Below are 24,461 nucleotides of genomic sequence, written 5' to 3' on the forward strand. Positions count from 1 at the left end.
TCGTTCCGAGCGATGGCAGGACGGTGCAGTCGGCGAACCGGCAGTTCGGGCAAGGCCGCCGGTTCCGAGCGACGAGACTTGGCTCGAGCAGACTGAGGTGATACGAGCGAATGGAAGCTGCTTCTTGCACGTGCCTTCTCCGTGCTCGTGATGCTATTTCGTCGAACGCTCGTCGGACATTTTACGTTGAATGTGGGGTCAAAGGCCCTTTTACAAATCAAGAAGGATTTCAAAAGCCATCGTAGTGGAGCACGTTCGATCGAGAGACGGTGTCGTCAAGTACAAAGTCGCCCCAAGAAACTTGGGACGGTGTCGTTAGGTACAAAGCCACCCTAAGAAACTCAGGACGATACCGTCAGATACAAAGCTGCCCCAAGAAATTTATGACGACGTCATCAAGTACGAAGGCGCCCCGAGAAACTCGAGACGATGCCATCGGGTACAAAGCCGCCCCCGAGAAGCTCGGGACGACATCGTCAAGTACGAGGGCGCCTCGAGAAACTCGGGACGATGCCGTCCCGCAGCATATGATTGATCCTCGTATATAGATATAAGTGTTCATTGCCCGGCCAGAGAGAGGGAGGATACACATTTCAGTCTTATTTTACTCAACACTGACTTAAGTTCCGAAAGGATTTGATCGAAAAACTCCTCCCGACATCGACCTGAGTGCAGGGACCGGCGACACAATAGCAGGTGACGATGTTTGCAACCCATCCCAAACACGTCATTCGTCTCGACCACGAAAGTTCTCGCATGAGCATCTTTGGACATCCAAAGCTGAATAAGCCGTGCTGACTCTTCAACCACAATGTAAAGGTACACAAACATAAAGTATAGATGTGTCGTCGCAAGAAATTTAAGTTTTAAAAAGATATTGATACATTTACATGATTTATTTGAAAGATTAATAGTATGCCCTTTATTTACGTTGGGAACAATTTAAAAGTAAAATTAACATAAAAAGACAGAAGGAATGGACGGTTAGACCACAAAGTTACGGAAAAGCCCAATTAGATGGCGCTGCAGACATCTTCACGAGGGTATATTAGTAATTCAAGTCAACAAGACTACGTCCTTGTAATTTCAAAATTAGCCCTCTGCGGTTCTTCCTTCCACGGGAAGTTGCGGCCCCGTCCTTCGGTCCGCAAATAAAAGCAAGTCGGAGGGCTAAATGTGAATCGGAAAAGCTTCGTCGTCGCCCATTTCTCCGACCCTCCCTATTCAAGTCGGCCCACCTCCAGCGGAGCCCTCGCTCTCCACCCGACCCTCGCTCGTCTCCTGTTCCTTTCGAAACCCCCCTCCTCCATCTCCCCCAAATTGTTAGGGCTTCTCGGGGTTTCCAACCCCAGAAACCCTAATTTCTAACCCCGATTCTGCCCTAAGCCTTCGATCTCCATGCCCTTGATCCCTGCGTCGGCCTGATCCATGGAGTTCAACCAGGACCTGGGATTCGAGCGGTACTGCCGCCTGTCGAACACCACCCACTCGGAGATCGCTCCTTCCTTGTCCCTGCCCTCGCTCCCCGTGTGCTTTGGGTCCTTCGACCAGCAGCTCGGCCTCTCCGACGTGCCCGGAGGGTCCCGCTCCGGCGACCGCCCGGATATTCTCGCGCACGCGGGAACGATCGCGGAGCTGCTTAGGAATTGCGATGTTGACTACTTGTAAGTCTGGCTTTCGAGGTTGTCTTGTATTGTATTCGTTCGAGCGAAGGCATGGTTTTGTGACTGCATCCGTAATGTTGTTTATCGCGTAGAAATCTCAAGGAAAACGCGAGAGTCGTTCCTGATGACTTGGGGGACCGTTCGAGGCTCTATCAAGAAGTCGTCAAGTATAACCCCGATGCCTTTAAGTGTTTCTATCGAGGTAAACTATACTCAATTTGTTGATTGTTGATGAAACACACAAGTGATGCATGCGTATTCCTGTAGTTCTTGGTTTCTTCTTGGGTTGGGCTTTTATTCCTTCTCTTATTTTCTAGCAAGAGCTCGTGTTTTTATTTCGGTCTAGTTTTTATCTATTCTCCGTTTCTCTGCAAGGACTCGTGCTATTAGCTCATGCGTTCTAAAGAACGTAGCGTGTAATAGTTTGTACGTCGGTGGAATTAAAGGAATAATTTGATTCTTCGTAAGAGAGGCAAAGGATTAGGTGTTTGATAAATTAAACCAATGTTTTGATCTTTTTTTGGTAGAATTGGAATAAGGAAACTCTTAAGTTTTCTTTGATGAGAACATGGATTTGATGTTATTTCGAGTTTGTTATTGTCCATTTGGATTGTGGAAAACAAAAATATCATGTTTTTAGTTCTCTGCTTTGATGTGTGCTGTGGCTTATCTTGAGTTTATGTGCAGTAACAACCAGCATTATGTTCCTGATTTTTCAGTATAAGTAGTTGAATAGTTTTCGTATTAATACCATTGACGTCGTTAATGGTGTAACTGATCCATTCTTATGATGCTTTGGACTGGTGATGCGTCCAAATTCAGGATCCCAATTTTTTCTAGTTCGATAGAGTTTGAGATTATTTATATTATTTTAAGGATGTTGAAGTGTTTTTTATTAGGTTATAAGTTTTGGTTTGTGTAGGATGTCTTATTATTGTTTTGGGGTTCATTTTATTTAAAAAGATTGTTTGAACCGGGGAAATGTTAGATGGAGTACTTAACATGTCAGTCTTAGAAGTAGCTGAAATTTTTTAGTTACTTTAAAATAAATCTTTGATTGAAATCAAATTTTGAATCAAAGAAATAGTGTTTGACCATGTATTGTGGTCTTGGCTTCTCCGATGGTTATTTATTCTGGTTTCTGATATTCTTCTTCTGGTCCACATCATGATATCAAATGATTCCAAAACAGCATAAGCCATATGTTTTCATATCGTCTAAAACCATTCTGATTTTAGTTGATCTGACAGCTTTATTGGTTGAAATTAATGGTAATTTTGGCCAAGCCTAGGTGGTTTGGTAGTTTAAAAAAGGTAAGGCAAGAGAGAAGCCGAAAGAAGGGAAAGAGGAGAGAAAGCGTCGGTTAAAGACAAAAAAAGTTCCTATGACCTTAACTTTGAAATAGAGGATACACTATCATTATTGTGTTTGCTATCGGCTGGAATCATTTTCTTTTGTCACCATTGTTACAATGTTCATCATCGACTGCTGGTTAAAAAAGACGAAAGGATATTGGGTGAAGAAATGGTTGGTCAAGAAATTGCTGTGTTGCCGTAGCTTTCACAATTAATCAACACTCTCCTTAAATAAAGTTTTCCTTGTTTCTTAGCACCTGGTGTATGTGGTAATTCCAGAAGCGTGAGGCTAAAATGGGATCTATATCTATTTTCAAAGCTACATGTAGATAAGTCTTGAGCTTAAAAAAAAAAAAAATTATATGTATAATCATTTACTTCATTGATATCTTTCAATGATAGATCAATATTTAATTTTGGATCAATAATTTATATAGTTATTTTTTTAACCTTTTATATTTCCAATCTCATGTCTTTTTAGAAAGTTCAATATTTTATGAAATATCAGGGCAAAATAATTTTTTAGCATATATTTTTTTTTCAAATTTTATTTTGTGTTTCCTAATATTTTATATTTCATCATTTTTTCATAAGTTGTTATTTTTATTTCTTTTTTCTTTGATTTTGATCCCTCCGATCTGATCAAATTGATCCTTTTAATCTGAATCATGTCATCCCCTCGCTGGGTGGTACCGATAGTGTTTTTGGTAACTATAGAATTAAAATTTTTTTTGGTTATTTGTTTAGTTTGCAACCATTAGATTGTGATGAATGCTATATCAGATTCATGCATGTTTGTTGATTACCACACCTCTCCGTTTCCCTTTGTTTTAGGATTTTGGGCTTTAGTTCTTAATGGTTGTAGATATTGAGGTCAGTCAAGCTCCAATTTTTGTGAAGTATTTGGCTACCTTTCCCCCGTTTTTCAGGCATCCAAGAGAAAGTTATTTTTAAATTCCCAGCAATTGGGACAGTCAATCTTTAAATTCCCAGTCAATGAACTACCAATATGAGGGCAATACAAGCTAACCTATTGGCACATGAGGTACTGTAGCTACAGTAGCCATCTACAAGACCCTAATTACAAATTAGACTTAGAACCAAGGTCTTCAATTTCAAATAATACAAGCCGTACCGGGCGGTATGTACCGGACCGTCAGCAGACCGGTACACGGACCGTCCACTACCGGGCGATATATATATATATATACACACACACACATATATTGGCGACTTCGCCCCGCCCGAGGAGAAGTGTTTTTTTTTTACTTTATATATATATATATATATATATATATATATATATATATATATATATATATATATATATATATATATATATATATATACCGTTCGGTATACAGTACAGCACCGTACCGAGCGTATCTCGAAACTCCGGTACGGTACGATATTTCAATCCTTGCTTAGAACTAAAACTGAAACAACTTTTATTGACAACCATGCAAAGTAGACTGACCTTACACATTGTAACCAACATATAAAGTCACATTGGTTAAAGGCAGTGATAGATTGTCTCATGTTGACTCTTAAGGTATCTTATAATCTAATGTGTTGGTGGTGATGTTATTTGGTTTTCATAAATGAAGTGCATGTAAATGTCATCACCATAGGGAGTTCTTTTATATTTGTATATATGCACACCTCTCCAGCTGTATACTGGAACTGTAATAAAATAATTGAAGGAAGAGTGTGTATGTGAAGCTAACTTCATTGTTTTCATCATATCAACACCTACAAAGTTATTGATTACAACTAGGTCCATATTTATTAGGACAACCGTGTTTTATCATATCAAAGCTTATTAGGTTTGCAAGTACATCAGATCCATTTTTGCCTTATTAAACTTTGTCTATCAGGTTTGGCAGTGCAAAAGTAAGGTGCTTTTTTAAGTATTAAAGTTGTTATGTTTTATGTGCTTTAATACCTCCCATGTCATTAACATTATGAAATTTGTCACTAGTCGTAATACATCCCATGTCATTATACTTGGTATATCTCTGTTGTTGTAATGAAATTTTATCTGGTTCACAAAACAAATTCAATCTATGTTGGCTTCTGTAGTCCTTGGCCATATGGATGCTTTATAAAACTTTGATTTTTTAAACTAAGTTGGCACTAGTTTTCTGACGTTTCATGTGTCTGGTTACTCATTTTACTTTGTGTTTTAGTTTCTTGTCATGTGAAAAATTCATGATTTTGTTGTTTTACTTTTTTGTATAATTTGATTTTTACTCGTCATAATTATCTGACAACTTCTTTGTCGGAATATATATATTTTTGGGTGTGATTGTCGTTTTAGTTGGACTTTCTTTCACTTCTTTGCTTATGTAATGTTGTGCTGTTCAAGTTTCTCAGGTCCTCTTCAGGAGCAGAGAAGGTCTAATCAAACGATAGAAAAGAAACCCTTTGGACAAGGTGTTTCCCATGTACAAAGGGATAATGGGGGTGAATGTGATGACCGGTCAGAAAAGAACTTGATCATTGTGAGTTTTATGGTCTTCTCTTAGTTATCGATCCTCTTTTCCTACTGTTTATGTAAGTCCCCAAATGCTTGCAATTGCAGGAACCACCTTCTTTTGCTTCCTCAAGAAAACCGAAAATAAAAAAGAAAGAAAGTGATTCTGTTCCATCATCTGCGGGGCCAGATCTTCTTGACCATCAAGGTTACCTAATCTTTCTCGTGTCTTTACTCTACGCTCTTGTTTCGAGTATTAATATTTTTTTCTTTAATTTGCAGGAATAGTTGGAAGCTTTTGTGAGATGGCTGAAGATTTTTGTGGGAGGGCAGAGATACCTGATGATGCGGAAGGTGCAGAGGTGTCATCTATTCCGCTGACTGACATTAAAACACTTCTAAATCAGATAATGTCTATACGTTCAAAGAAAGTCTTGCAGTTAATTCCACTCAACACTCTTGTGAGACTCATAAATATTTTAGATCGTCAAATACAATGTGCACAAGGCCTGTCGATTGATGGAAATGACAATGTAAGTTTTTTTTTTGGCTATAGAATATAGATGCTGTTATTTTCTATCATTGAAATGTTTCCTTTTAGAAAAGGTAAAATTTGACTTTGGTTTTCCTTTCATTTGTTGGCAGCTGATGTCAATCTGTGCTTACAAGTTCTGTCTTGCTTAATGGTGATTTGCTTCAGATGCATTGAATAAAAATGGTCTTTTTTTTTTTGCTTAGGGTGCATTGAACAAAAATGGTGATTATTCTTTTATATATTTTCCTTTTGTGTTGACAATTTAAATAACTTAACTTTTAATTCTTATATATAGGTGTGTATATGTTTATTGGCATTTAGGCAAGATAGGAGGATATAGTTGAAGTGGATGGTTAAAAAATGTCCATGTACCTAAACAAGACTTTCATGCCTTGATTGTACTAGCAAGTTAGGTCAAGGTGCAAATTGTACATGATTTCTGTAGCCTGTAGGTTCATTTGCACTTTTATGCCTCAAATTGTGTGGCCTTGAGAAGAATCATAAGAGAAGGTTTAGCATATGATGATGTTGAGATGGATGATATTTATTATAATGAAGGATGAAATAAAGAACCTTTACAATTGATCCATGGGAGAGGTAGCACCAAATAGGGAAAATGATAGGGCTGAGAAGTTGAAGGCAGATCAAAGTTCAAACTCATAAAAAAATGATGTTTATGTGCATAGCAAGAAAATGTATGATGTTTTGAAGTTAGGTGTTCAGAAATGGAGAAGAAGACCAAAGAGACATTTTATCAGCTGCTTTGTGTTGGCCCTTGTACTGTTTGAGGTCTTTGGCTTTTCTGGAGCATAAAGATCGGTAACATTTGTTTGACTGCATACTAACAAATTTGGATATCTTTGACTGCATCGTAACAAATTTGGATATCTCTTGAGGAGCTGAGTTGGGTTTGCTTGTTGTGGTTGATTCTTAAGTAGGACAAAGTTATGTTATGAGGACTGGTCATTTGCAGCATTTTCTTCTTCCAAGGTGAACAGTAAAGGAATTGCTTTGATGAACTTGTGTTGAAAAATAATTAGTCTGAAAACTAGTTGACTGACTAAAGTAATGAAGCAAAGGTCCATACAGTTTGTCCTTGTGGTGAATCATGAAAAATTGCAATTTATTAAATTGGAATTGTAGGGGGATAAACAACCATCACATATCATCGTCCCACTATGTCGAGGATGATTGTGTCAATAACATTATGCATTTATATTAAGGTAAAATAACGATTGCAATGATTCATAAGGGTTATACATGCCTGAATAATTTTTAGTGCACACGTTAGCATTTGTTATTTGTTGAACAAATATGCATTAATTGCCTTAAAAAGTTAAAAATATGATGTGCGAGGTGGAAGTAAAATTTCCTTCTTATTAGCAACATGAGAAATTTAGTTTTGATTTTATAATATAAATATTCCTGAATATTGAGTGGCCAATCTTATATGGGTTTATCTCAAAATTCAAGTCGGGTAGAAGGCCTCTTCAGTAAAATTTGTTTGATAGAATCACGGTTATGTTTCGTGTAGTCATTGAGTTATTTGGAATTGTTAGATTTGAATTGGTTATAATATTAATTGGCTTGGCGATCAACTGAATCTTGTGGTGTTAATAGTTGAGTTGAATGCATGAATTGGGATTGGTATAGCTCGATCAGATTGGATCTTGAGTTTTTGTTTATTATTTCTTCTGAATGATCAGAAATTAGCCGTAATCTTATGAAAATTGGTGAAGAATGATGAAATCAGTTGGAAATAAGTCATGACTGCTGGATCAACCTAAATTGGCTGGAATCAACAGGATTGGGAGATAAACCATTCAGTAACTGATCAGACCATTTAGATTTCGTGGAAATTAGCCGGGACAGGTTTGACCGTTTACGTTCAGGATAGGGACCAGCTGAGCCAGCTTTAAAACTTAGAGGTTTCAGGCTCAGATTTGGCCAATCCTGATGTGGATTGGTTGATCCCATGAACCATTTTTCAAGTCAACATGAAGTAGCTGGGTGAAGCTTGAGATTGGGATTTTCCATGCTCATATTCGTTAAGCAATTTGATGGAATGACTTTGAATAAACGTGAGTCGTTCACATCATTGTGCAAATGGGTGTATATATACACATACAAAATGATCTCAATTTTTTAAACATTTAGATGGTTCTCATAATTCTCAGTATTGGAAGGTGGTTTCTTATTATTATTTTTTCTACTGGATGGAATCCATGGAAATTGAGGATCACTCTGAGGAAGCATTATATTTTTATTGCAACTGAGTGGTTTTGTAGCATAATAGGTTAATGGTCATGACATTTTTGTGGCTAAGGCAAGCAATGAGTCACTAAATGAGTCAGCCCATATCTGCCTGGTAGGTTTATCTATCTTAGACTGCTGCTAGAAGCTTGGAACGGGACTGTATTCATCATTCACCAGCAGGCCAATGTTTTGTAAAATAGAATGGTCTTGTTTTATGTGTAGATTGTGTTACATGGATCCGGTTTGATTGGATTAGTGTTGATTATGCATTGTACTTATGGGATGAAACAAGCTCTCTGAGGTCTGGTTAAGCCTCGTTGTCTTAGGATTTTAGCCCAGGAGATGTCAGTTTGCTTGATTTGGAACTGAACTTTAGGCTGGATGACATGGATCTGGACTGATTGGTCGGACAGGTATAGGTTGCATTACCATAGGTGCAACCCTAATCTGTATGTCGTATCAAAATATACATCAGTATTCCTTACCTGCTGGTTTCTTAAAATGTTTCTTCCATTGTCAATTACATGAAAAGCTGCAATGTAGAAGTGTTAATCTTTGACAGCTCCTCTTACTTGCCTTCTTACCTTTTCAAGTTCTTATATGATCCTTTGAAGAAAGGTACTTACTGCATGTACCTTTAGCATGCTTTATTTATGCATGTGCACAATTTTCAGGCTGATGCCGATGCTGCAAACTTGGTCCTGTGTGCTTTGGAGTCTACTCATGCATCACTGGGAATTATGGCCCATCAAGATATGCCAAAGCAGCTATATAGAGAAGAAGTATGTGCAAAGTATTTATAGTCTTTTACATTAATGTCTTAACAGTAATATGACAAGTTACTTCCCTTTACACCCTGCTACCTGTTCACGTTGGATGGATTTTTTAGTTATCATGTTAACTATTTTTGATAATTTCATGACTCTGTTTCACATTTAACTCAGGTCATTGAAAGAATTCTTGATTTCTCAAGACATCAGATCATGGAAATCATCGCAGCATGTAATCCATTGCACAGTCTTCCCAAACCAAGTGAAAATGCTCCTTTTGATGGTAATATTTTAGGAACTGATTTTTATTTTTTATTTTTGGGGACATCTGATAGCTGATGCATGTTCAATGAGCAACTCAGTCAATTTCAATCAGGTCTCCAATATGTAGCTCTGGCTTTTGATCTTGTGTTAACAGTGTGAACCTGATGAGGTCCTTTCTGCTTTTTGCTACAAGGATCTAGCTGTTTGCACCATGTTAACTGGTGATTTTGCCTGTGTGAGGCTTTGTTGGATGTTTTTGAACTTTTCATTGTAGAGTGAAAGTAAAGAATTGAATCATGCTGATATGCTGTGCATTTTGATACACATCCAGTAAGCTTGAAGAGCTTTCTGTTTTACCTTGTAATGGGTCTATTGTTTGATTTTCTGTATTTATCCAGGTGATGAGGAAGATGATGATGATGTAGATAATACCAATAGTTCATTAGCCAAAAGAAGGCGCTATAATAGGAATGTGAATCTGAGGAAGTCTTCCGGAAGCAAGTATTATCTCTAATACTTGGTTATTTGTGACTGTATTTCCACTTATTTGCATATTTAAGATACTTGTTTTATTGTTGTGTTTCTTGTTTACACCAGAATTTCAGCACCAGTGTATGGTGTGGTTCAGAAACTTTGCTCAATTCTAGGCTTTCTCAAGGATCTATTGTCTGTGGAGCGACTCTCAGATAGTTGCATTCTACAGTTGGTTAAGACCAGTTTTTCAACTTTCTTGGCAGATAACATTCAGCTCTTGCAATTAAAGTCTATAAATTTAATATGTGGGGTAATGCTATCTATGTTACTTAAATTGGTTCTCAATAATATATGCTCTTGTTTGTTTATTATGCTTGTTTGTTCATTCAGGTGTATTCTTCATACACACAGCACCGGAGTTTCTTGATAGATGAAACGCTGCAGCTTCTTCGGAAGTTACAATTCAACAAACGGGCTATTAGAGCTTATCATCTCCCCGATGAGGAACAAAAACAGATTCAGATGATAACAGCTTTGTTGATTCAATTGGTGCAATTCAGTAGCAATCTTCCTGAAAGTTTGAAGACAGCAGCAAACTGGAATGCAGTTTTAGATATATCATCTGATTCAAGTAGCCCAGCTAAATCTTATGAAGCTGCAACTCAAACCTGTTGTCTTTTCTGGACCAGTGTTCTTCAGCGTTTGACCACTGCAAAATCTCAAGATGTATCAGAGTCGAAGATGATCTTAGAGAATATTATCATGGATCTGCTGACGACTTTGAATTTACCTGAATATCCTGCTTCTGCTCCAATATTGGAGGTGATGGATCTCCACCAGAACTTGAGTATTGTGCATTATAATTTTAATTAAATAGTCTGGTCTATGCAGGTTCTCTGTGTCTTGCTGCTTCAAAATGCTGGATTGAAATCTAAAGATATCTCAGCACGTTGCATGGCTGTTGACCTTCTAGGAATGATTGCAGCAAGGCTGAAACGTGATGCTGTGACTTGCAGCAGGGATAGGTTCTGGATCCTACAAGAGCTGGTCGATGCAAATGATGATATTTCCGTTGGCACGAAAGATGCATGCTCTGTTTGTCTTAAAAGAAGAGGTGCAAACATCATCTGTCATCTCTGCAAGAGATGCTTTCATCCTGATTGCTTGGGAATTTCGGGACAAGAAATGTTGCTTCGGGACTGGTCTTGTCATATATGTCTATGCAAGAAGCAGCTAATTACTCTGCATTCATACTGCAATATGCAGAGCAAGGATAATGCTAAGATAAGCTTAGTTTCTGCTAGCACCACTTCTGGAGATTCTGACTGTGTCACGAAATTGGAAGTTGTTCAACAAATTCTTTTGAACCATCTGCAACAAAATGGTTCCGAAGATGATGTGAATTTGTTTACTCGCTGGTGTGAAAACTTAATACTTTTTCCTTCTAGAATTGTTACAATCACATTATTTAAATGCTAAACCATTTGCAGGTTTTATCTTTGCTTGTGGTACAAGGACGACTCTCAATCTCAAGAAAGGGTTATTTATTATCTTGCTAGACTAAAGTCAAAGGCCATTTTGCGGGACTCTGGTAGTTCTTTATTGTTGTCAAGAGATGGGGCTAAGAAGATATGCTTGGCACTTGGGCAAAATAATTCTTTCTCTAGGGGATTTGACAAAATTCTTTCACTGCTCTTGGTAAATAGCTTTTTATTGCATTCCATTTTATTCTTGGATGTTGTCTATGTTAAGGATTACAGCAAACCCATTGCTCTCAGGCAAGCTTGAGGGAGAACTCTCCAGTTTTGCGAGCCAAGGCATTAAGAGCAGTGAGCATTTTTTCTACAGAGCAAATAAATATGTATCTAATTTCTTTCTATTACAGTGGTGATGCTTCTATTACACTGATGCTTCTATTACACTGTTTTAGGTCAGTGCCATAGTTGAAGCTGATCCTGAGGTTTTATGTGATAAACGTGTCCAATGTGCTGTTGAAGGAAGGTTTTGTGACTCTGCGATCTCAGTTCGGGAAGCTGCTCTTGAACTTGTTGGCAGACATATTGCTTCTCATCCTGGAGTTGGTTTGAAGGTGATTAAATCAAACATGCACTTTCAGATTCTTGAATGGTTATTTGTCTAATTGGAAGTTTATTTTGTGCTTTACAGTATTTTGAAAAAGTTGCTGAACGGATAAAGGATACCGGAGTCAGTGTGCGCAAACGTTCCATTAGAATTATCCGCGACTTGTGTATTTCTGAATCAAACTTCTCTGAAGCAACTCGTGCTTTTATTGAGATCATTTCTCGTGTTACCGATGAGGAATCAAGCGTACAGGTGATATGAGTATTGTTCTGAATTGGTTCTTTTAACCTTTTAATAGTAGTTTGTGTGTGTTTATATATATATATATATATATATATATATATATATACACACACACACACACACACACACACACACACACATACATACATAGTTAATGTGGTTGATTTTTCCTGGTCTTTACGAGACTAAGCATCATGTCTTTTGTAGGATTCCATGTTTTCTAAGCTTGATTAACTTAATAGGTTTACTATGGGTTATTAACAGGATTTAGTATGCAAAACATTCTTTGAACTTTGGTTCGAGGAACCAACTGGAAGTCAGAAGCACTTGATAGCTGATGGTAGCTCTGTACCTATGGAAGTAGCAAAGAAGACTGAGCAGATTGTTGATATGCTGAGAAATATGCCTAACAGTCATCATCTTGTTACAGTTATAAAGCGTAATTTAACACTTGATTTTCTTCCCCAATCGGCTAAAGCTACTGGGATAAATGCAGCTTCTTTGGCATCTGTGCGTAAACGCTGTGAATTGATTTGCAAACGTTTATTAGAAAGAATATTGCAGGTGCATTTTTTTGACCTTATTATCATGCAGTGTCTTTGTGTATTGAACTATTTAGTCATCCGGTTTTTAATATGCAACATATCAAAAACATGTAGGTAGAGGAGGAGACTAGTGATAAAGAGGAAGTTTGTGCACTCCCATATGTTCTTGCTTTGCATTCATTTTGCGTTGTGGATCCAACACTTTGTGCTCCATCCACCGATCAATCACAATTTGTTATAACTCTTCAGCCATACCTTAAGAATCAGGTATTATGTTTTGTTTTTGGCAATTTCATGCATACATTTAGATTTTCTTCTTGTGTTTTCCACGTTGATGCTCGACGGTTTATGGATAATATCTTGAGCATCGCCAAAGTTGAGATACAAGAATGTTTCTTTAGAAGTTTTGTATATTTATTTAGATTTTCTTGTTACATCTTCCACATTAATATTTTAATGTGCATTTCTAATTCTTCATTTCTTTGTACTCCATTTAGGCCCTTTTTATGGTATTTTTTGTTATTAACTCTTGTATAGTTTATATGAATCGTACTGATTATATCCAGTTTTGCTTTGTTTCTTCTCTTTGATTATGTTCTACAGTGTTAGCTTGTTTATTTGCGGTAGAACAGATGCAAACTGATGTATTGTTTTTTGCGTCTGTTAACTCCTAAGGCAAAATATGTATCCGGCATTACATCATCCCTTATAGGAATAATTGCTTTTTTTTTAGCTATATTGCAAGGAGAAGCACAAGCATTGTTCATGAAGTGACAACAAAGCTATCCTTGTGGTTCTTTTATTTTTTCATGGCACTGCATCTAATCTATTTATCTTGTGGAATGTGGGACTCGAATAAGTTACTTCCTACTTTTACCTCTTGAACCAGTTTTGCATAACGAGCATTCTAAATGAATTTTGAGGTCTAAAGCATCTAAATATAATATTTGTTAAGTTTGTTTTTTTATTGAATTTTATGTTTACTTTTTAACTATTACTGAGGCAGGAACTAAGAGTGTTGAAATGCTTGAGTTCATGATGTTCCAGCATGGGAAATGTTCTTGCCGACTGAGCAGCCTGTTAAGGACCTAGGTCTTACCATGAAAGAATATCATTGGATATATTTTTTGTTGAGCATGTAAGAATCATTGTCATCGTGTTTGGTGAATTTCTTAACAATCAAACTTGTTCCAGGTTATTTCTTTTAACTACTTAACACTGTGCTGCCAAATGATGTTCGTTATTGCCCTTGGCATCTATGATTGTCAATACTCAGCACCATGGTTTAAGGTTACTGGCCCCATATTGGTCCATGACCAGGTACATGCCAATGTACCCACACATGGTGCACTGGCACATGCTGTGGCATGTGATTTTAAGGGTCTCAATCTTTCTAAACCCTGAAAGACCCCTACTTTATGGTTGTTTCCTACCTTTTAAAACATAATGTTGAGAAGATTTGTATATTGCATTGAAATATGTAGTGGCAAAGGAACACGAGGTATCTAAAGAATACGTCGCACCACACAAATAAGTTCAAAGTCATTTAAGCAATGAAGCAGAATAAAATAATTGTATTATAAGATTATTTAATTGTTCCTACTTCCTACGACCAAAATGATCATCATGATTCATGACAGGGTGGGTCAAGGTCCTCAATCTGTTGATATTGTATATCATTATGGTACATCTGCAGGACCTAAGCATGAAACTGCTCCCATGGCATTTGGTAGGCATATGATATTGGTAAACAGTGTCATTGATGTTGTTGCCTCATCACCATGAGCCACTCGTGTGATGGGACGCTCAGGCAATCAGTCCCACACAAGTTTAATGATGTAGTGTGCTTGAGCTGCAGCTCTCGTCACTGCATTGTTGTTGTGTATTGTAAGATGCATCCAACTCCGAAAAGAATGACTGTTCGTCATAAGATCTAGAAACTGCAAAATCTTCCATACAGATTGAACCTATATTAACTAAAGGTGAAGTGTAGATCCACATAGACCTAGCCTAGCCTAAAACTGCTTGATCCTTGTGGATCTAGCCTAGATCCATATGGTTTGGGGCTTGATCTTTGTGGGTCAAGTTCTAATTTAAGTGTAAAACCAAGATGAATCTTTGAAATCTCTTTAATCATGGCCAATTAAACCTAAACTCAAGTCATTAAGCTAAGAAATCAGGTTCAAATTTACCTAATTTAGAAGAAATAGTTTATCAGATCCTTGATTTAAGCATCTTCTCCTTGAGAATTTGGTCTTCTCCTTCCAGTAATGTTTGAATTTGGAAAAAAATTGCGTGAGAGGGAAGGGAAAAAGAGAGTGAGGATGTTGATATGGGGAAAGGGAAGCAAAAGACACAGAAAAGTACTTTTTTGCAACTCAAAAGAGACCACAGTGGGTCTGTAGCGGGTTGTAATCCCGATTCATATGGCTTGGCAATTAGTCTTGTTTCGCCATTGGACCACATGGAGTAGGTGGGTCCATGTGCATGCCAGCTGTTGGACCTGTTTGTACTGCTCGGCATGTCCTGGTCAGCTCAAAATGTAAAACCACAGCCAGCACCACTTATGGAGGTACTAAAGGCAGAGTTTGGGACTGAGATTTAATATATTAGATATTTTTTTAAATTATCAGTCTTGTCAAAATTTAAATCGGGACATTGCATAGAAATGATGACCAGGGGAAAGAGAATTTTCTGATCATAAAACATGAACAACTGTGTAATGACATATGAAATTTTGTGATAAGTTTATGCCTGTTGCGGTTGTTTTTTCATACATTTTAACAATAACTGGGCTAAAGAATGGATGTTTATAAAGCAGCTTTCTTATTCTGTTTCTGTTAAATATGCAGGAAGTCCGTAATTACTGGAATATCCTTTTTACAAGTCTTGGTATTAGGCTTTTAGTATGCATCAATTGTCATGTATCCTATAAACATAACCTTGTTTGGTTTGGTTTTGCCATCACTTCAGTATATAGTCATTTACTTCATTCCAAATTTTGAATTCATGTATCTTTTTTTTTTTTTTCGTATAAAGGTTTGTTCTTGCAAATGGTAGTATTATCTTAATTATTTTTTGGTTGATTCCTCAACCTGCATTGTTTAGGTTGACAACAAATCAGTTGCTCAGCTGCTCGAAAGCATAATATATGTAGTCAATGCTGTTCTGCCATTGCTTCGGAAGCCACCACAGAGTGTTATTGAGGAACTTGAACAGGACCTTAAGCACATGATTGTTCGCCATTCTTTCCTGACAGTCGTTCATGCTTGTATCAAGTAGGTTATGTTTCATTGCGCATTTGATTATACCATTTGTCGTTTATATTTCATAACATGGTTATTTTCCTAAATGCTCAGTATAGAGGTGTATATCTTTTTTTATGCATAAAGGGAATTGAGGCTTGAATCTTATTACCTCATGGTTTTTATTTATTGCTTTACATGTTCACATGATAGAACTTGCGAAAAATTAGATTTACCTGAATATGTGGCATACTGTTTTTTTGCTGTACTGTTTGATTTTTTTTCTTGATTCTACTTGTAAATTATCATTACCATTCTGTGTTATCATCTAATTGTTATCTAGGTCATGCATGTGTGCATCTTTGACTATCTGTGTTTTCGTTTACCAGTGAGTTCATCTGAAATTTGCTTTCTAGCAATCCTGGAATCTGACAACGAAGTTTAATGAAAGATATTTTTCATGCACATGTGCATCTTTGACTTTCCGTGTTTTCTAATACCAGGAAGCCCATTTTAATATGCATCTCAATGATACTCATAAAAAAGGAAATTTGTTTGTCGTTATCATGGAATTTGACAACTAAGTTTAATGTTGAAAGATATTTTCCCAGATGATGAGTACGGTAGCTCACTTGGTGATTGCTGTTTCCTCGCAGTTCTGCTTCACATTATCACAAACTTCGTGCCTTTCTTGTTATTAATCAACTATCTGCTTTTCTTTTTGTCTCTAAGACTTCTTCTAGTTAATTAAACATATGATCAAAAGATGAAACAGCCTCAATTTCCTTTTATCGCTTGTTACCCAAGTTTTTAGTTATAATAATGTAGTTGGGTGGTTGTTTTCTATTGGATAGCTTAATTTTGTATGCTTCTTCAAGTAGGTACTAGAATAATCTTTCAAAAATATAACTGCTACAAAGTGTAATTCTTCATGCAACTGGGAACTTTACAAACATATCTGCAATTCCTAAAAGTTACAGTCTTCCCATGCAGCTATTGCTTATCTGTGTAACATATTTACAGACTCGAATTAAGACCATACTAGGTTATATTTGACCCTGTTTGAAATATTGCAAAAATCTTGTAGTACTAACTATTGTAACTCGAACAAAATTTAAACTTGATCCAGACCTGCTCCAATCAATGCCACATAACTCATTTCCACATTATGTGTCATCGAGATTCGAGATGCATATTAAAATGAAATGTGCCAATGACCTCTAACAAATCCTCTCAAGCATGATTTGGGTTTCTATCAAATTATCAATTTTCAAGTGTCAAATTTGATTTTGGGCTTCACTGATTAGTTTTTTGCAGTGATTTAAAAAGCACTAGGCGCCAAAAGGTGCCACGGTCCAAAAACACCCGAGGCGCTCGCCCGAGCAAAGTGAGACGCTAAAAATTAATAATATTAAAATCAAAATAATAGTGTTATACTGTATACAGTTAACAGTATACTTACTGTATATTGTTAACAGTATTCTTTCGATTTCGAAAGAGGAGAAGCGAAAGAGAAGAGAAAAGTGTAAGGGAAGACCGAGGGTGTTGAGAAAAGCGGGAGCGGCAACGGCGAGTGGCGACAGTGGCAGCGGTAGCAGCGGGAGCAGCGACAGAGGCAGCGACAACAGCGGCCGTGGCTGCCGGAGCGGGAGCGACGAGCGGCGACATTGGCAGCGACAGCGAGAGCGGCTACAGTGGCAGCGAGCAACGGGAGCGGCGACAGTGGCCGCGGCAGCGAGCAGCGTGAACGACGAGTGGGGTTATGGTTGGGGAAGTCGCGTTGATATCGGTGCTATAGTTGGTTCGATTGAACCAAATAAAGTACCGGAGACCGAACCAGACCTAAACCGCTGGTTTGGTCGTCTGGTTTAACCTAGGCGCTCGCCTGAAGCGCCCGACGCCTGGACCTTGCCTCGCCTGGAAATGAAGCGAGGCGCTTGGGCCTTGCCTTGCCTCGCTCGAGCACCTAGGCGAGCGCCCGAGCGCCTTTTTAAATCACTGGTTTTTTTATGCTAAAATTTGTTGAAATTCTTGAAGATGGAAAGTGACTATTAAATCTTCTAAGACTGGGTCCAGTTTGGATGTTACAGTTCTCAATCTATTAAATAGTTTCTTGATCTTCATATATCTTCAATCCGACGCATTCCAAACTGGTTCCCTCATGTTTCTGGTGTCTTGTTTCTTAATCAAGTTAATTCGACTAGTACTTGCTCTTTTGCTCGGTGGATTCACTTTCATACTAGTTTATTCATTGGTGCTCAGTGTCCAGTGGCTGCAACACAGATTATCTAATATGAAATGTGCTATTACAGTTGGAGCTTTGTTAAGGTTACATTGGTTGGAGCCTCATACATGTGACCACCTTTTTGTTAATTGAAATGCAGCATGTGCAGACGTAGGTCGGCCTAGATCAGTTCAGTTTATGTTCAATTGGATTGATCTGATGGTAGATGGAGTGTTATTTGCAGGCTTTTTGTACCGATAGTGTTGTACTGTAGAACATTAAAAATTTAAAATTAAAGCAGTAAGGAGCATCTATTTTGCTAACCAACAGCTTTTTCTTCTGTGATACTTTGAACAGCCCCTAACACCATCGAGCTAGGGATTTTAGATGCTGTATGACTAATATTTGTTTTATACCACATCATTGTTTTTTTGTTATTGACAGAAGTTTGTCGCAATATATTGCATGCTTCAGTAGTAATGATCCTAGGATTTCTGTTTCCTCTTCTTTATTTTGCTTACCTGCATCATTTAGCTGTGATAAAAATGTTGATTTTGATTGTTCCTTTTCCCCCTCTAGGTGCCTTTGTTCGCTTAGTAAAATTGCTGGCAAAGGTTCAAGTATTGTCGAATATTTGATTCACATTTTCTTCAAGCATTTGCAAGGTTCAGGTTCTGATAATATGCAGGTAACCATCTTTGCATTGGTTGCAAAACTAAATATTTAATTTTTTTTACTATGCCTTAGATTATAAATTATTCTATTTTCTTGGTTTCTTATCCTTGTCATGTCTTCTGTTGCAATGTTGGAATATTGAGAACTTCTGTCGTGAAAATTCTCTTTATAATTGTTTGAACTTGTGATTAAACAAAAAGCTGAATTAGTTAACACAATTGAGACTTTACCACTACTATTTCAAATTTTCAGCAGAGTTTACTTTTTTACTTCGACACAATTGGAACGGCATGTGTATTCTGCTTATCTTAGGTTTGTTGGTATTAGTTGAGGAACATCTTTATTTGATATTTTTATGATGTTTTGCAAATGTAATGTTTATAAAATAGAACATGATAAAGGCAGATTGTTGAAAGATTAATGGTTCTTGTATTTAACTAAACTTTCTATTTTTCACTTATGTTCTAATGGAAACCTTGTTGGTCTTAGAATTAGAAAACTGTATCAGGTAGATTATGAGAGCCTCAAAAAAGATGAATTGGAAATTTTCTATCATATTTTTTGCTTATTTGCTGAGTTTTTTTAATGCACGGAACCAGAAATGTGTGATTAGAAAGCTACTTCTTTTAAAGAAATAATGAATCGACTATTTGAGATGTTTACCTATGAAACATATTTTAAGAATTGACCATAAAATATTGCTTATATTATTTTTGTTCACATTAATTTTTTTTAAACATTTGTTGTGGCCAACAAATCAATGGGGAGATGTTTAAGAAATATTATTGTTATCAAAAGATGACTATGGATTGTTTTCTTCTTTAAGCATTTCGTTCTTCTAGTAGAGAACTTGAATCCATTGATATACCTATCTGATGGTGTTTGAACTTGTGTACGATATCCAGCTTTTGGGTCGTTCACTTTTCTGCCTTGGGCTTCTTCTAAGGTATGGGGGAGAGCTAATAGTTAAGACTGATAGTCAACATGTTCATATTGACAAGAGTCTCTCATTACTGAAAAGATATCTTGTCATGGAGGACTTTGGCTTAAAGGTTCGAGCTTTACAGGCAAGTGAAAATTATCAAAGAATTTGGTGTATTGAAAGTTTTTCTTTGGAACTTGGATCTTGAATTCATATGCTAATGCTCTGCAGGCATTAGGCTATATATTGATTTCTAGTCCTGAGTATATGTTGGAAAAAGACATTGGGAAAATATTAGAGGCCTCACTGGCCTCTAGTGCTGATTTCAGGCTTAAGGTACATCATTTTTTGTTATGCACATTCTTTGTTCTTTCCCTTTATTTGAATGGGATGTTTTTTTTTTTCACACCAGACGCAAGCATTGCAAAACCTGTATGAATATCTTCTTGATGCGGAAACCAAAATGGGTACAGATTGTGGCAGTAAGAATGCAACTTCACATACTGAAGGTGCTGGAAACAAAGTGCCTGTAGCTGCAGGTGCAGGTGATACTAATATTTGTGGAGGAATTGTTCAGCTTTATTGGAACAGTATTCTTGAAAGATGCTTGGATGGCAATGACCAAATTCGTCAAACTTCTCTCAAGGTATTAACTCTCTGAATTTCTCATCTTTTTTCATAGCAAAGTTACTTTTTAGTTTTATGAAAATCTTTCTTTCTATTTCTCAGCTTTATTAAAATGTATGCTGTTATTGTTTTTGCTTGTGTTGATTTCTTTTTCACATTTGTTTCAGATTGTGGAAATTGTACTACGTCAAGGACTAGTCCATCCTATTACGTGTGTTCCATACCTCATAGCTCTTGAAATTGATCCACTGGATGTGAATTCAAAATTGGCCCATCACTTGTTGATGAACATGAATGAGAAGTATGATCATGTAACTCAATAGACTTATCAAGTTTACTAGTCAAATTGGAATGACATTGTGTTTGTTTAGTAACATGATTGTTTTTGCAGGTATCCTGCTTTTTTTGAAAGCCGTTTGGGTGATGGCCTTCAGATGTCATTTAAATTTGTTCAGTGCATAGCCAGTAATCATAATTTGGTCTCAGGACTTCAAAAAGGTAAATCTGATGGTACTCCGATAGCATATGTCCGGCCAGGTATATCTCGTATATACAGGCTTATTCGAGGAAATCGTATTGCAAGGAACAAGTTCATTCACTCAATAGTGAGGAAATTTGAGTCTGGTGGTGGGAATTATTTACCGATTGGCTTTCTTGTGTAAGTTACAAAGTTGTTATTTGGCTTGAAGAACTTAGTTGGTGTTGATTCTAATTGTCATTTCCATTTCGCAGATATTGCACAGAGATTCTTGCATCTCTCCCTTTCACATGTCCTGATGAACCCCTTTACTTGATATATGATATCAATCGAATAATACAAGTTAGGGCAGGCGCACTCGAGGCAAACATGAAAACCTGGAGTTCTGTTTCGCAACACCGGGATTCATTGGAGATGCCCAGTGAAATTGACAAAGTTAATGCCAATTCTGGTTGGCCTAATATATCTGAGCATGATTTCACAGAGATTGCAGACAAGATGTCAGACAGCTCACATGGCATTTCAACAGAAGACCTGCAGAAGTTTCAGGTTGTTATATGTTTAAATGTAATACCATGGATCATTTGCAATTTAAACTGTCGAATAATGCATTGTTGCTGTTCTGCATTACAACAAGCCTTAAGTTCCCTACAACTTGTGCTTGGACATGGATCTTTTACTGCCATTTCAGTCAAATGAGGAGCTACCTATTCTCTTTTTGTTGTTTTTAATAAAGTTGTTTGAGAGATCTCCCTCTACCTTTTGTCTTCTGGTAACAAAACATCCATCATAACTTAGGACACTAACTTTTCGTGTATGTTGACTCCTAACGGCATAACATTGTGATTCATAATTTCATATATTATTGATATTTTCATTATCGTATACTTATTTCTTGTCATTGTTGTTATTGTTGCCCCTTCATATCAACCTTCCTTGTGTTTAACAGGGTAAAATGTAAAGATCATTTCTAGTTGCCCCATTATCATGCTATCTCATAATATCAGTTTTGTCAATTGCAACAAATAATGTAGCCTTTGACCTTGCATATATTCTGATAAAAAGATCGTGGCCTGTGGAACTTACTCATACATTAGAGTTTAAAAATATAGGACAATTGCATTATCTTGTCTTAATTATACTGTTAGTGATGTTGGAAATTTGATATGAACTCTTATGTTTTTTTGTGGCATTTGATTTATTTGCACAATCTTGTTTGTTGATGGGGGCATTTGGCATTATTAGCATGTCATCTTGCTCTTCTCTTCCTAGTAACTTTTTTAATGATTGGAAATTGTTTTGCTACTCAGGCTGATTGTCATGAGGCAATTGCTCTGCAACTCCTATTGAAGCTGAAAAGGCACTTGAAAATTGTGTATGGTCTAAATGATGCCAGGTGTCAGGTTAGTTTTTTCATAATGAAGTTTTTCAGTTCTCTACCCTTCAACAACAGAGCATGCGGATTACTGTTCCAGAGATTTTGATATTTTGAATTCTTTCTATTAGGCGTTTTCTTTAAAGGAGCTTCCAAAGCCTGGAGAGACGATTTCTAAGCAAAACATTCCTTTCAACATTAGTGACACTCCAATCAGTTTGCCTACATCCTATCAAGCCATGGTTGAAAAGTATCAGGTACCTGACTTAGGCATACTTGAGAAGTAATCTTGATAGATTCTGGAGTGGAACTATCCGATATTTTTTTGCTTGCACATTTTCCTCATTTTGACTGACTTTTAAGTATGTTAGCATTCTTATCTTCTGTAGTTTCCAACAGCTGATTTTATTGGTTACATATTTGTTGCCACCTCAAGTGTTGACTTTTGGTTTGGGTGCATCTCCTTTTGTTGATTTGGAACCCTAAGAAGATGGAAATCTTATGGAGAAAATTTTCCCTTTTAGAATGCTTTTGGTGGATCTAAATATTTCAGAACAGCCCCTTTATTTCCTAATGATTATCATGTTTATCCATCTGAAGGTTTGTGAAGTCAACTTGTATATACTACTACTATCTGTCATGTTCCTTTCACTTCAGAAACCTGTGCAAGGACTGCCATCTTTTTTTGCAGCACCAGTATCGGTCCACTCTAGATTCTCTAACCATATTTTTGTCAAGTAGTTGATTCCTTCTGATAGCAACGGATTCATTTACTTCTCAGTCTTGCTTCCATTTTTTAATTATTTTTTCGTCTGGTGATGTGGGTGTGAGTGGTTTGTTGTTTGGAGTTCCAGTACCACGTTGTTGACGGTGTTTTCTCCTTGAGGACAACATATTCATAAATATTTTGGATTTGTACTGCTTCTCTTTGAATTTTCAACTGTAATTAAGATTCATTATATTTACAAACATGGATCTTTTCAACTTCTGTTACAAGAATTGAACATAAGATGATACTTGAGGTCATGAATGCCAATTTTTATTATTGAGGGCTCCGTAATGGCTTCAGCCATTGCAACCTTAACTTTGTTGTTGAATTGCAGGAGTTCAAGGTATCGTTGAGAGACGATGCAATAGACTATTCTACATATACAGCTAGTGTCAAGAGGAAACGCCCTACTCCAAGAAGTTCGAGAGGCGGAAAAGCTGCCCAACGAAAAGGTGAGGAAGACGATGACGATGTGGATGATGAAGACTGGACAGGTGGGCCACGCGTGCTTGATTTCAGTGGCCAAAGGAGTAATGGTATGCGGATGACCAGGCAACGGTTGCAAGTGTAACAGATGTGTAGCTTTTCTGTACATTACAGGAACATCGCAGTAGGGTTGGCAGTATTGGTACATAGAAGTAACAAAAAGTGGGCAAGGCTTTGGTTGTAGTTAGTTAGGTGGCCTCATTTAACTGGAGCGGCTGATGTGTCCCGTCCCCAAGCCCCTTTGGTATTTTCTCGTTGGGCTGCTGTTCTAAGGACCGTCAAGAATGTGCTCCAGCTTCAAAGTAATGAAAAATCCATTTTTGACCATGCTGTGGATATATATATATATATATATATATGGTTTGGAAGTGTCTTTTAAACCTCCGTCGCTCAAGTTTCCTGTTTCGGTCTGGTTCTCTGTTGTCCGTTGATTAGTTTTTTCCTATTTATTTCTAACAGGTGTCAAGTGCGCCGCTGCCGAGTCGTGTGACGCTCCTTGTCGAAGCTCAAGTTTCTATCTTTGATGGAGTGTCTGCAGTTGAATACATCAACACAATGTGCCTTAAATGTCGGGACGTAGCACTTCATTATTTTTTGGGAGGAGGGAGAAGACAGCAAAAGCGAACTCGAGGGTTATGTTCACGTTTTGTTTTTATATTCTTTTTCACATCACAATATTCTGATCGCTTTATCCTTTTTATTCTTTTCTGATGTCACAATGTGACAGGCAGACTGGCCTCCTTCCTCTTCCGTAGCATACCCATCAGGTGAGCTCGATGCCTGCAGGACGACGTCCGGATCTCAGCTCGCGTTAAGATGCGTTGCTTGGGTCCCACGTCTACGTTGCGTGTCGTTTGGACATTCCCCGCGTCACACAGTACCGCATGTTTCCACTCCACCCATCAAAATCTCGCTCCCCTATATGAACGGTCAGGATGTCCCGACGGTATCTTCGGCACATCGGATCCTACGACCACAAAAATGAGTTATAAACTC

At 37.4% G+C, this 24,461-nt stretch overlaps 1 protein-coding gene across 3 annotated transcripts; it reads left to right on the top strand.

Moving 5' to 3' along the window:
• The first annotated feature begins 1,179 nt into the window (after positions 1-1,179).
• Positions 1,180-24,326, top strand: LOC135672870 (sister chromatid cohesion protein SCC2-like). Of its 3 annotated transcripts, none has more exons than XR_010513135.1 (29): positions 1,180-1,664; positions 1,757-1,866; positions 5,388-5,523; positions 5,604-5,703; positions 5,778-6,028; positions 8,961-9,068; positions 9,231-9,339; positions 9,719-9,821; positions 9,918-10,104; positions 10,185-10,616; positions 10,686-11,212; positions 11,285-11,492; positions 11,573-11,623; positions 11,725-11,883; positions 11,961-12,128; positions 12,384-12,683; positions 12,779-12,931; positions 15,773-15,942; positions 18,713-18,821; positions 19,714-19,875; positions 19,962-20,066; positions 20,143-20,376; positions 20,525-20,658; positions 20,749-21,015; positions 21,090-21,384; positions 22,146-22,238; positions 22,342-22,467; positions 23,314-23,767; positions 23,925-24,326. XR_010513135.1 is itself a non-coding variant. In XM_065181329.1 (28 exons), exons 1-28 carry the CDS (start codon positions 1,429-1,431, stop codon positions 23,548-23,550), a joined length of 5,262 nt encoding a protein of 1,753 aa, XP_065037401.1. In that variant the 5' UTR covers positions 1,180-1,428; the 3' UTR covers positions 23,551-23,792. The 3 variants fall into 3 exon arrangements, 1 of the variants encoding a protein (XP_065037401.1); XR_010513134.1 differs by having other exon boundaries at positions 5,396-5,523; XM_065181329.1 differs by lacking the exon at positions 23,925-24,326 and having other exon boundaries at positions 5,396-5,523; positions 23,314-23,792.
• The last annotated feature ends 135 nt before the right edge of the window (positions 24,327-24,461 follow it).

Source organism: Musa acuminata, chromosome BXJ1-5 (genome assembly GCF_036884655.1).
Source record: "Musa acuminata AAA Group cultivar baxijiao chromosome BXJ1-5, Cavendish_Baxijiao_AAA, whole genome shotgun sequence".
NCBI classification, from domain to species: Eukaryota; Viridiplantae; Streptophyta; class Magnoliopsida; order Zingiberales; family Musaceae; genus Musa; species Musa acuminata.